A 14334-nucleotide genomic window follows, 5' to 3' on the forward strand; every position below is an offset into this window, starting at 1 on the left:
AAAAACCAAACAAAACCAAACAAAAAGCACTAAACAAAACATACACCCCCCTCCCAAAAACCAAACAAAACCAAACAAAAAGCACTAAACAAAACATACACCCCCCTCCCAAAAACCAAACAAAACCAAACAAAAAGCACTAAACAAAACATACACCCCCTCCCAAAAACCAAACAAAACCAAACAAAACATACACCCCCTCCCAAAAACCAAACAAAACCAAACAAAAAGCACTAAACAAAACATACACCCCCCTCCCAAAAACCAAACAAAACCAAACAAAAAGCACTAAACAAAACATACACCCCCTCCCAAAAACCAAACAAAACCAAACAAAAAGCACTAAACAAAACATACACCCCCCTCCCAAAAACCAAACAAAAAAGCACTAAACAAAACATACACCCCACCCCCTCCCATAAAACAAACAAAGCCAGAAAATAAAAACAAACTCAAATGTATTTTTATAACACTAAACTAAACATAAATAACACCAAAAAAGAAACGAAACAAAACAAAAAAGCACAACAAACAAAAAGCACCCCCCCCTAAATAAAAACAGAACAAAACAAAAATGCACCACACACACACACACTCATCAACACTATTGCTACATCTGAATATCCATCCTTCTCTACTCCAATATGCCAATAACAGTATATAAATGGAGTAGTATGTCCGAATCTACAGTATTCATGAAGCAGTAAGCGAGAAATACCCGGATGACGTTCTATTTCCGGCGAGATTCTGAAGTGCGGATCGACTGGACACATAATCCCTCGGGAGCTGTGGAAACGCTGGATTTAAAAGAACTGCGGTGAACCGCGAGACAGACGGCTCTTCTCAACTGTAAGCGCTGCATATACCAAGATAAATGATACTTGCGCTTAAATGGCGCCTGTTTAACAAAACCAGAGATCATTTTCATGGTTGCTATTCTTGCGTCATATATGCGGGTCACGGGTCATTACCCACGTCTCTGGATAAAGCATGTCCGAAATCTATTCATACCACTCGCATGCATACCTAAAAGAACATACCGTTTTGACGACAGATAAGTGTGTCCTTCATCAAATACAGTACATACTGTGACAGTACATGGTTTGGGAAGCAGCATCGGTGTCCACATTCTTTTACTACGATCCTCATGACTGTTTCCTGTTTGACTGTGTTTTTGTGAATGAGTGGGTTTGAGTGTACATGTCAGCTCTCACCTCTCTTCGCTCCACTGCCGCAGTCGGCTCTGTGTGAGAGAGGCGTTCACTAAGCTCAGGTTGAGCTGCTCGCTGCTACGGTGGTGCTGTGGATGAGAGCCCTTCGTCTGCAGCTCTGACGACAGACGTTTGCGCAGCTGCTGCAGCTCCTGCTCGTACATCAAGCGCTGACGCTCCAAAGCCGAACGCTTCTCTTCCTCGTGTCTGCGCTCGAGAGAATGAAGCACTGACTGCATGGGGTCTGACAGACAGAGAGACAGAGAATGTTTCAAACAGTTGTTGACACTTAAGTGTTGCAAGCAGAGCTTGAAGTGTCCGGGTACAGACTGGTACGCCATACCAGAACTTCTATAATTTAGTCTACATTTTAGTCTAATTCTAGTCTTATGTACGGCTACTTCTCAGAGGTGAGTTTAACAACAACACTCAGCAGAGCGTGCAACAGCATCAACGGTCGTCAGAAGTTATCTGCTCTTCAAAACAAGACCCAGCAACTTTTAGGCAAGCACATATTATCACAACTTATTTGATCAAATGTATTTATTAAAATTGCATAGCTGCTGGGTGCAGTCCCCCCAGTTTGGAACACCCAATTCCCAATGCGCTCTAAGTCCTCGTGGTGTCGTAGTGACTCATCTCAAGCCGGGTGGCGGACGAATCTCAGATGCCTCCGCGTCTGAGACAGTCAATCCGCGCATCTTATCACGTGGCTTGTTGAGCGTGTTACCGCGGAGATATAGCGCATGTGGAGGCTTCAAACTATTCTCCGCGGCATCCACGCTCAACTCACCACGCGCCCCACCGAGAGCAAGAACCACATTATAGCGACCACGAGTAGGTTACCCCATGTGACTCTACCCTCCCTAGCAACCGGCCAATTTGGTTGCTTAGGAGACCTGGCTGGAGTCACTCCTGATTCAAACTCGTGACTCCAGGTGTGATAGTCAGCGTCAATACTCGCGTTGATACGGAAGTGCCTTGTTTGAAGTGATATCAGCATATGCACAACCTTTTTCAACTAAAGATAATTTGATGACGAAAACTGAACCTTCAAAGAAAATACACAGATAAGTTTGTTTTAATTCTTCAACAACACACGTGTGTCTTCAGTTCTGTGTCCGTAGTGCTTGTAAAGTGCCACTGAACCTGCATACATGCATATTTCCTGCTTGTGCTCGGTTCTTTATACAGATGTGTGTCTGCATTCTCAATCCTGACAATAATCAAATCAGTTTGTTCTCCGTTTGCTAATGTTCATCTGCACAAGTTTCTGGCTCACGCACAAATTCACCATGTGTGCAGACAAGGAGAGGCTCATATTCCCCTCATTGAATGGGAGGATAATAAAGAAGAAAATAAAGAACAGACATCGTTTTGTTTTTCAGTTTTACAATTATTTTATGTGGAAAAGACATTTAATAATATACAAGTAATTAAGTAATATAAAAGTTTTATATTAGATTGCCATTGTTTTCTTACAGTATGTACACTGATATTGTCAAATGTACAGACTTTAGCAGATCTTAATGCTCTTCCTCAGTTTTCCTAAACCATAACATGTTTGTTGAGGGTGTGAGGTCATGTTTGTTCTTCAGCCAGACCTTAAAATCTTTTAATGAAAATAAACACAAATTATAAACAGTGTTTTGTTGTTCATGTTAACATGTTAGTTGCAATGAAAGTGTTGGGACGAGATAATTACAGGAAACAGTTTGGCCCCGTTGAGCTTTCATCTAATATTTTGGCCCCTGAAGAGCCCTGCCGTATAGTATAAACACCCAAATTGATTTGTTTATCTTTATTTAAACATATGTTTTGGACAAAAGAGTCTCAGAGTATCATTTATTTACAGACATCCTCTCCAAGCACTGGCTGTAAGCCATCTATAAAGCGAATTAAAATAGTAATAATAATAACCAAATTTAACTAATACAAATATTTATGGAGATATATGAGATGATTAATTTCAAGTTAAATAATAGTATATACATGGTATCAATTAAAAAAATCTGTATATATAGCTTTTATTTCATATTTTTGTGTTATTTTATTATATATAATATTATTAACAAATGAAAGTCAAAACAACATTATTCACAAATACTAATTCTTTCATCGGTTTCCTGGTTCTCAGCAGGAAACCGATGGAGTGCGTACGCCAGGTAGGGGAGGAGGTATTGCCCCAAGTGAAGGAGTTCAAGTACCTCGGGGTCTTGTTCACGAGTGACGGGACAATGGAGCGGGAGGTTGGCCGGAGAATCGGGGCAGCGGGGGCGGTATTGCACTCGCTCTATCGCACCGTTGTCACAAAAAGAGAGCTGAGCCGAAAGGCAAATCTCTCGATCTACCGGTCAATTTTTGTTCCTACCCTCACCTATGGTCATGAAGGCTGGGTCATGACCGAAAGAACTAGGTCGCGAGTACAAGTGGCCAAAATGGGTTTCCTCAGTAGGGTGGCGGGCTTCTCCCTTAGAGATCCGTGAGGAGCTCGGAGTAGAGCCGTTTGTGTCGAAATGAGTCAGTTGAGGTGGTTTGGTCATCTGGTAAGGATGCCCCCTGGCCGCCTCCCTAGGGAGGTGTTTCAGGCACATCCAGCTGGGAGGAGGCCTCGGGGAAGACCCAGGATTAGGTGGAGAGATTACATCTCCACACTGGCATGGGAACGCCTCGGGGTCCCCCAGTCAGAGCTGGTTAATGTGGCTCGGGATAGGGAAGTTTGGGGCCCCCTGCTGGAGCAGCAGCCCCCGCGACCCGACTTCGGATAAGTGGTTGAAGATGGATGGATGGACTAATTCTTTCATCTTTGGTCAGAAGATTCAGTGTCAGTCATGTTACACAATAGATCCAGGATAAAATAAAGAGCGGTTCTACGTTTACAGTAGTACAGCTCTCATCATTTACATTAAACCTGACAAAAACTTAAGTGAAGTGACTCATTTTTGGTAATAAAAAAGTACACATTCATGAAAAGTAGTAAATGTTAGTAGATATGTTTACACATGCTTTCTCACAAGCTATATTCGAGATAAGGGGGGCCAAATGTAAAATGTTGAATATTACGTGGAACACTTCTCCTTTAATGTCTATGATGGTTACAGCTAGGGGTGTTCGATATACCAGTAGACATGATAAACCGGTATAAATAGACACTCCTAGATTCTGGGCCTTTGAAAATGGTCTTGGACATTTGTGGGGGGCTCTAGAACAGACATGGGCAACATTTTGCCCGCAGGCCGGATCAGGCCCTCCACCTGGTTTAATGTGGCCCGCGGCTCATTTATCATAAAAGCGTTTTTATTTTCCATTGGATATTTCAGTTGACTTCCATTGGGACGCAACGCGTCTCCACAAGCGTTTAGCATGCTCAGGGTTTCCAGATAAGAGACGCAACACCCCCAGTTTGAGATTTATTGGTTTGATGGTTTGCTGAAAGTCAAACCATCGAGGAGACCCGCATCATGACACTTTTAGCATGTAAACAGGTAATGTTTTAGAAAAAAACAAGTAAACTCGGCCGCTTTGCTTTAATGCCTAATAGAAAAGTATCTATCTTTATAGAGCAATACAATACTTTAGGTAATTGCAGAATAGTCCCATTAGTCACAGTACACAACTATTTCTGGGCTTAAAAGTTACAAAAACCAAATCAATGCAGAACATTGTATCTCAAAAGGAATACAATGTGGCCCCCCCATGCATTACTTAAAGCCTGATGTGGCCTATTTACCAAAATAGTTGCCCACTCCTGCTTTAGAGTGACGCTTGAAGGCCACAGTGAAATCTTGTGGTTGGAAAAATGAAATACTTGAAATCTAGCCACAGGTGGGTGTGGGCGTGCATTGACACATTTTAAAACTTACAGGTGGGCAAATGACCAAAATCTTTTATCACTGTTCAAGTAATTTTATATCTCTGTAACTCTGTGCACATAGAGTGACCAGACATGTACAGACTATTGTCCAAAATGTCCGGGACAATCTGAACAAAAACAGCAACTTCAACAGATCTCATTTAAGACACGTTGACAAAAAGCTGCGCGCTTGCGTAAAAATGATCCAGTATCAGTTAATGCAAACACATGTTGGCAATTGGAGCTTGATTTATTTAGGACCGGGTGTGTAAAAATAGCAAAACAAGGCAGTTCAGGAAGGGTGGAAAAAGGAAGGAAGGAAGGAAAGAGAGAGAGAGAGAGATCAACACATCATTAATCTATTTCTAAACAAACTACTCTCGTTCGGTCTCTCTCCACTCTACATACGTATCCAATGGCATGGAAGAAATCCGCTCAATGCCCACAACACAAGAGAGCTGCCGCTTGTGGGCGCGTCTATAACATGTACAGCAAGTGTGTATTGTCTCTGATTACTATCTGTATACGGTCAATAAAATCACAATTTATATGCATGATAAATGGTAAGATCATCACGGGAATCACAGGAATTCACGCATCAAACCGGAGTGTGACGACTGAAATGCATTTTCCCAAATACTCCTCTTGGATTCTGAAGGACAGGCGTCTCTTATTCAAACAATTCTCATGCATGGATTAATATGAATCCAATTTGATTGATTTTTCAGAAAAATGTGGCTCAGGTGGTAGAGCGGGTCAGCTGCCAATCGCAGGGATGGTGGTTCGATTCCCGGCCCACACGACTCTACATGCCGAAGTGTCCTTGGGCAAGACACTAAACCCCAAGTTGTTCCCAATGGTAGGCTAGCCATTGGTGTATGAGTGTGTGTGTGAATGGGTGATTGGGAAACAGTGTAAAGCGCTTTGGTAACCTCTAAGGTTAAAAAAAAAGCGCTATATACGTGCAGACCATTTACCATTTATATCGTTATCGAGATATAAATTGACTCTTATCGTGATATATGCTTTTGTTCATATCTCCCACCCCTAGTTACAGCCCTGATGTGTGATGCGTCTCCCTCACCGTTGTTTCCCAACGCTTTCATCATCACCTCCGTCTGTGCGGATTCAAAACTGAAACTGGCTTCACTGGAGCCGTGACTGAGACAGCCCACATCCAGATGCTCAGGGTTCAGCCCAGCCTTCATCACACCACCTTCCTCATCCTCAAGACCAACACGATACACGTTAGAGATGTTTATCCTGATAAACAAACAGAACAAAACAGTCTTTTTTTGAACACTTTTGTAGCATTTTCCCCCAGATGTCTTTGATAGATCCATGTATGACCTGATTGAACGCATCTGACTGACCTGAAGAAGTGGTTGTTTCCCCACAGAATTCGATCCCCATGATGCAGCTGGACAGGAGAGATGACGACAGATCCGTTCACACACGTACTGCAAACAAACAGATAGGGCTGAATATACACCGCATACAAATCCTTCTATACTACTGTTAGTAGTGATGGACTGACATAACAGTGAGATCAATGAACTTATTTGGCTGTTTTGATATGACAACTGATGGACGGATGTGACATCAACACAAATCGTTCAACAGCTTTGGATAAAGCACATGTTCTGTTTTCAAATAGTTATGCATGTTACACGTGTTATATAGGCATGTGTTAACAAAAAAATGACATTATTAAAAATGTTTAATTGTCGACCATTACATGCAGGGCTGGACTGGTAATCTTGCATACCGGGCATTTTCCCGGTGGGCCGACACAATTCGGGGCCGATCAGGGTCGGACTGGCCATCGGGAGAACCGAGCGGGCCGGTGGATCAGCCGCGAAACAGGCTAAAATGAGCTGCAGAGTTATGCAGAATGGACCACAAAACGGCGCTGCAATATGCAGAAAAGGTCAGCAAACACCCCACCCCAAACAACTTTTGGGCCACTTGCTATGTAAAATCCAGGGCTGATTTCTCTTCCCAGTCCAGCCCTGATTCCATGTGCCTAAATCTATGTGTGAGTGTGTGAGTATGTGTGTGTTTACCGGGCGTTTCTCTTTGGTGTGAGTGTCACTCCTGTCTCTTGTTTGATGTCTATGATGCAATGCTCCGGTTGAATTGCCAAACCACACAACTGAATGTCCTGAGAGTCCGCTGAACCCACACGAGTGTGTTCCTGTCACAAAACACACACAAACGTAACTGGAAATACAACACACACTTCTCTCAGTAAATGGTGAGAGAATTTTCATTTTGGGGTGAACTATCCCTTTCATTTTCAGTAATTAGCTCCTGTACCTTTAAATAATACACAAGCAGCTCATTGAGGGCGGGGTCTGCGTTCAGATTAACCAGGAAGCATTTATCATCGATGACTCTGATCCCAGATGACTGGAGAGAAATTCCCAAACTTTCCAGCTGCTTCTGTCGCTCCTGAAGATCGAAACACACTCACACATCAGAGAGAAAAAGCAAGTCCCTTTTGATAAAAGTGTCTGCAAAATGACTAAATGTGGAAAGTGAAGCCTGTTTTTTTCACCAACAAGATTTTTTAATTCTCATTACTGTAAAGTGTACTACTCCAGTCACGAATATCATCCTGTCTGGACTATAGGAAAATTGATATATCAGTTTTTGGGATTAATTTGTGCCGTTAGATGCTTTTTGGGACTATTGGCAAAATTCTGTGTTTAAAATTTCAGATAATTACATTTTGTATAAAAAAAAAAAAAAAAAAAGGGGATTTTGCTGTATTATCATTAACAATATTTTTATCCTCACTTGATAACATCATGTGGGGATTTGCTGTATATAAATCTTTCATCACTGACCATATGATTGGATAATTAAGTGTTCTAAATTAAAGCAACTTCATGCAAAGAAAAATGCGACTACATGTAAACGTGCCCCGTCAGCACAACGGGTTTCCAACTTCACACCTTGTGAATAATCATAAAACAAAACCTCATCTGGTGATGAAAAACATTTCTTGTTTAAAGGGTTGGTCACCCAAAAATGAAAATTATCCCATAATTTACTCACTCTCAAGCCATCCTAGGTGTATATGACGTTCTTCTTTCAGCCAAACCCAATCAGAGTTATATTAAAAAATATCCTGGCTCTCCCCAGCTTTATAATGGGAGTGAATGGTACCTTAGAAAAAAAGCTAATCCATTCATCCATCCATCCATCCATCCATCAAAAAAGTAATCCATACAGCTCCAGGAGGTTAATAAAGGACTTCTGAAGCAAAGCGATGCGTTTTTGTAAAAAATATCCATATTTATAACTTCATAATCTATAATATATGGCTTCCGGTAACGGCCGACCGCGCGTTCACAAGAGAGTAGAGTTCCGGCGTATGACATAAGCGCAGCCTAAGCTCCGGTGAGAAGTCACTAATGCGGAAGCGCAGAGGATAGAGCAAAACAACGGTTAAAAATGACAAGACAACAAGGAGGATTCTTAAAGAAAAATGTCAGAGGATTTCGATATAAGAGGAGATTGAGTTTTTTGCCTAGCCCTATTTGTTTGAACCGGAGTTCACCGAGCAGGAACTCCAAGAGATGGAGGAGGCTGCAGCAGCAGCACAAACACAAGGATCTGGTAGACAGGGAGTACGGGAGATGTAGGGCGGAGAGTACGGGAGACGTAGGCGGAGAGTGCGGGACACGTGGTGGTGCTCATGCAGGAAATGCCAGGTAATGCCAACAGAGGCTGAATGTGTTTGCTGCCATGAATGGACAATTGGAATGACTGGATATATGCACAAACACACCATTTTAAGACTAATACAAATCTACAGTATAGCTAAATAACTCACTTTTCACCATTTTCCTTTGCTGTAAACAAAGCGCTTCCACATTCGTCACTTCTCACCGGAACTTACGCTACGCCTACATCATATGCAGGAACTCGACTCTCTCTGGAACACGCGGACGGCCGTAAGTAAGCCGTTTATTATAGAATATGAAGTTATAAATATGGATATTTTTCTTACAAAAACGCATCGCTTCACTTCAGAAGGCCTTAAATAACCCCCTGGAGCCGTATGGATTATCTATTTGATGGATGGATGAGCTTTTTTGGGCTTCAAAATCTAAGGTACCATTCACTCCCATTATAAAGCTTGGAAGAGCCAGGATATTTTTTAATATAACTCCAATTGTGTTTGGCTGAAAGAAGAACGTCATATACACCTAGGATGGCTTGAGAGTGAGTAAATTATGGGATAATTTACATTTTTGGGTGAACAACCCTTTAAGTTAATAGTCCTGCTTTATGCACCAAACCTTCATTTTTTGTCCTGGGATTTGTGTTGCACAGTTAACTGAATCTGGAATTTATTATTTTGGCCTTGTAGCCTCTATGTCTGTTCCCATCATAGTAAGGAAAGATTAAGAATTTTCTTCTAACATTATAGAAATCGGCTGATTAATCGGTAAAAAGCCTTTCCCACCCACTTATTGATCATGTCGGCGAAATACACTATTGGTCCACCTCTAGTGTGGACACAATGATTCGTTTGAATAAAACCGGTGTTAAGAAGATTTGAAATATAGTACATATCTTATAGACTACTTTTAAGGTATTTTTACAGTGCTATTTAGAAACTTGATAGCTCGTAGTCACCGTATGTTTTCACAATGTGGAAAAGAGCAGCATGAATATTCTTCAAAACATCTCATGTTATGTTTCAAAGACAGCAAGTCATACAGGTTTGGAATGACATAAGGGTGAGTAAATGATGACAGAATGTTCCTTGGGTCAGTTAGTCCTGAAATACCTGTGCAACCTCCTCTGTTATCCTGAGTTTCTCCTCCCAGGTGACTGTCATCTCCTGGATCAACTTCTCAGACTCCTCCAGTCTCTCTTTCAGCTCTGGGGCTTTCATTGACTTTATTGCACACACAAAAACACAAAGACACCCTGTTAAACATTTGCTAGAGGCCAAACTTCAGGTCGCATACAGCAGACTAAACTGCAGATGGGGTCCAAAAGTCTGAGCCCGTTAAAAGTTTCTTTTATGAATTTATTAAACCTGGAAAATAAATGTAGGAGTTCAATTATCCAGTAAGAAAACTGGCATATATAAAGCTGATGTCTGTGAAAGACATTTTTGGGGGGGAATCTCTTCAATGTTTTCTGTGAGACCACTCACCTTTATTGGAATGAGTTTGCCCCACTTGTCTATTATCGTGCTATCATAAGTTTCCACTAACTATGGTTGGTTGCTTTAGATGTCAGTCAGATGGTTTCTTCATGTCTAAGTGGGAAATTCTTTGCCATAATGAACTGCCAAAAGTCAGACTCTTTGGGACGATTATGTACTGTAGTATGTGGTACCTCAGCCTCTGTCAGTTGGCTGCGCAGTTTCTCCACTTCTTCTCGGAGCTCTCGGATGATTCTGGCGTTCGGATCTTCATTAACCACAGCGTGATTAACAATACTTTTGGCCCGGTCAGCGTATCGTAGTGTGGAGAGAGTCTCGTCGTAGTTGTCGGCAGCAGGACTCACCGTAGCAACCATAGCTGTGCGGCTGTTTCCTCCTAAACTGTCCTGACATTCAAAAGGAGGAAATTGCATAAAAGTATGTTAATTAAATCAACATACTGTAAACAGTAAGACGGTCACATAGATTGTCAAAGAAAACGGTCAGGGAGGGCCTGGTAGCTTAGAGAGTATCGACGCCTACCACCCCTGGAGTCACGAGTTTGAATCCAGGGATGCTGAGTGACTCCAGCCAGGTCTCCTAAGCAACCAAATTGGCCCGGTTGCTAGGGAGGGTAGAGGCACATGGGGTAACCTCCTCGTGGTCGCTATAATGTGGTTCTCGCTCTCGGTGGGGCGTGTGGCGAGTTGTGTGTGGATGCCGCGGAGAATAGTTTGAAGCCTCCACACGCACTAGGTCTCCACGGTAACGCGCTCAACAAGCCACGTGATAAGATGCGCGGATCGACATCTCAGACGCAAAGGTAACTGAGATTCGTCCTCCGCCACCCGGATTGAGGCGAGTCACTATGCCACCACGAGGACTTAGAGCGCATTGGGAATTGGGCGTTCCAAATTGGGGAGAAAAAAAAACAACAACTGTCAGATAGATAGAAAGAGGAGTAACTTATAGCAGATCAAAGTTAAACTCAATCGACAGCATTTGTGGCATAATGTTGATTAACACAAAAATGTATTTTGACTGGTACATCCTTTTAAAAAAAAGATAAAAGTCGAGGTTATAGTGAGGCACTTACAATGGAAGTCAATGGGGCCAATTTTTGGAGGGTTTAAAAAGGCAGAAATGTGAAGTTTATAATTTTCTAAAAGCACTTACATCAATTATGTTAAAACTCATGTATTATTTGAGCTGTAAAGTTGTTTAAATCATAATTTATACAGTTGTTTTAGGGTTTGAGATTACATCGTCATGGCAACCAAGTTCTAAAAGTGATTTCATCATACACAAATTATGTTAACATACATGCTGATTACATCTTGTGGCTAAACATTTGAAAAAGAGAATATTTTAACATTAAAAAATTGGCCCCCATTCATTTCCATTGTAAGTGCCTCACTGTTAGAGATCTTTGCTATTTTTAAACAAAAAGAAGGGACGAGTAGAAATACATTTTTGTAGTAATCAATATTATGCCATAAATGCTGTCGACAGAGCTTAACTTGTATTGAACCCGAAATATTCCTTTAAGGGATTTTTGGAGAAAATGTTTTTTTTGTTGAATTAAAGTATGCTGACTTTGTCAAGCCAACATACATTTTATAATAAGATAATATTTGTAATGTTAATAATACAAAATAAATACTTAATATATTTATTATTTTGATAATTATTGGCTTAATTGCCAATCAGCACACAGGGCTGTATCTTTCAATTTTATAATATGAAGTTTCTCATCACCTTCAGTAACCATGTCAGCACCGAGTCTCTGTAGGGAACAAATTTACTCTTATTTTTTCCAGCACCCTGTTCTGCCAATGCCGAGATCACCAACCCAAGAGTGGTGAGAGACCTGAAACACACACACACACACACACACACACACACACACACACACACACACACACACACACACACACACACACACACACACACACGGTTTTATAGAGGGACTAGTGGTTCACAAATATATATTTTTATTAACCAATACAGATGATGACGGCATAGAGGCGACATAATAGTAATATTTGTATATTACAATTTAATCATAGCTAGTAAGTTAAAAATGTATTTAAACACAAATGACAAATATTCCATTCTCAATTAATCTGAGGATTAGCATGCAGGAAAAACTGCATGCATGATAATTATATCCTTCCTAAAGAGCTTGAAAAAAAGTAGTTTTATTATAGCTAGTTTATATTAGAGGTCGAGTGACAGTGGATTTTACCATACATATATATATATAAATATTTCCCAGTTGCAGTTTATTGTTCAACCAATATAACCAGTACTAAAAAGCATTGGTGCAGAATGTTGGACTTTTAACTCTAAACAAGCCCAAAACACACAAGGGACTCTTATTTTGAAATTACAGACACTTGAATCCATTACAATGCACCGCATTTAAATATTTACCAGCTTTTTATAGCCTATAATGTAAGGAATATGGTGCGGCTGTGGCTCAGGTGGTAGAGCGGGTCGGCCACTAATTGCAGGGTTGGCGGTTCGATACCCGGCCCACATGACTCCACATGGCGAAGTGTCCTTGGGCAAGACGCCGAACCCCAAGTTGCTCCCAATGGCAGGCTAGTGCATTGCATTAGTGTGTGAGTGTGAATGGGTCACAGTGTAAACCGCTTTGGTAACCGCTACGGTTAAAAAAGGCGCTATAAGTGCAGACCATTTACCAAGTTGGGAGACCCAATGTATGTGTTGACGGGGCACATTTCCATATAGTCGCATCATTCTTTAGATTCCCTTGCTTCAATTTGGAACACTTAATTATCCAATCATATGGTCAGTGATGAAAGATTTATATACAGCAAATCCCCACACGACTGTTAATCATATAATCAAATCGTCTACCTCTAGTTTATACAATAGTTTAGCATGCACACCGCAGGACATGTCAACTACTCGAAACAAATCTGCGTGTTTAACCTGTTAATATTGCTTCCTTCTTTCAGTCTCTCTCCTGCAGCTCCAGTTTTATCTGCTCGTTCACTGCCAGCCAGATCCACCAGACTGAGTTTACTCACTTTCTCTCCACTCGTCTAAAATACACAACAGCCAAACAAATAGGTTCAATCAACCTATTAATGACTGACTTATAGATGACTCTATGCATTACACTGGGATAGGAGAAACTACTCGTTTTATTTTAGAAGAGTGTCTCACCCCCGTCTTCAGGTCTCTGAGTGTGTGAGTCAGAATAATGTTGAAGACGGCGTGTGATCGGCTGCTCTCCTCGTTCATGTTCGTAGCCGCCACAGTGCGAGATTTATTCCCCTCTGACATGAGAGACTCGATGTCCTGATAAATAAGAGATTAATTCACAAACATGCAGCTTTGGCACCAAGACCATTAGAGATTAAGAACGTTATACATCCGATTGGTTTGGAGGATATTGCGACAAACCTTGTAGCATGCCACAGCGAGGCGAGACAGCCCGTCCACATACGGTCCCAACACATTATGCTCTCGGACCCTCAACACCTGTCGACTCCTGAGATAGACAACACAACTATCAGGATATTTTTGAAGTATGGTTCATAGTATGGAGAAAAAATGCAATGAAAGTGAATGGTGATTAAGGCTAACACTGGGCCGAACATCTTTTGTGTTCCACAGAAGAAAGAAAGTCTTACAGGTCAAGAACAACATCCGGTTAAGTAAAAGATGACATCATCCCTTTAATCAGAATATGGACCTTAATTGGACAATGATGTGTAGGTAAATGTAGTCTTTGTTTCTTAAGGCCCCTTTTGAGAATTAACACTCTGAAAACCAACAAGAACTCTGTCCTCACCCTTTGGGATCTAGAAGGTCTCGCACCTTCTCGTTGTAGATCTCCATGTAGGAGACCTCGATGGTGAAGCTCTCCCCCTCTCTCTGCTCTCGTACGGTGCGTTCAAACAGAGAACTGCAGAGACGAGGAATCAGACCGGGCTGTTCCGAGGTGCCCATCATCGTGTACGACTTTCCAGAGCCTGCAGCCAATCAGCACAAAGAGCGACACAGTGGACCAATCAGATATCAGACTGAAGGAAGTGATCAGAGGTTCAGGCAATGGGTAA

General features: G+C 41.5%; 1 protein-coding gene across 2 annotated transcripts in view; it reads right to left on the reverse strand.

Annotated features, from left to right (window-relative positions):
- The window catches only part of kif13bb (kinesin family member 13Bb), a 50065-nt gene that overhangs the window by 23471 nt on the left and 12260 nt on the right, over positions 1-14334 (reverse strand). For both annotated transcript variants that reach the window (XM_052098160.1, XM_052098159.1), the window contains exons 8-19: positions 14067-14247; positions 13676-13763; positions 13436-13570; positions 13199-13311; positions 11996-12107; positions 10432-10644; positions 9872-9982; positions 7384-7518; positions 7131-7261; positions 6438-6524; positions 6149-6327; positions 1215-1455 (exon numbers count right to left, since the gene is read on the reverse strand). In XM_052098160.1, the coding sequence (XP_051954120.1) occupies positions 1215-1455; positions 6149-6327; positions 6438-6524; positions 7131-7261; positions 7384-7518; positions 9872-9982; positions 10432-10644; positions 11996-12107; positions 13199-13311; positions 13436-13570; positions 13676-13763; positions 14067-14247 (1726 nt within the window). The remainder of the gene's footprint in view (positions 1-1214; positions 1456-6148; positions 6328-6437; positions 6525-7130; positions 7262-7383; positions 7519-9871; positions 9983-10431; positions 10645-11995; positions 12108-13198; positions 13312-13435; positions 13571-13675; positions 13764-14066; positions 14248-14334) is intronic.

This window comes from Xyrauchen texanus, chromosome 30 (genome assembly GCF_025860055.1).
Source record: "Xyrauchen texanus isolate HMW12.3.18 chromosome 30, RBS_HiC_50CHRs, whole genome shotgun sequence".
NCBI classification, from domain to species: Eukaryota; Metazoa; Chordata; class Actinopteri; order Cypriniformes; family Catostomidae; genus Xyrauchen; species Xyrauchen texanus.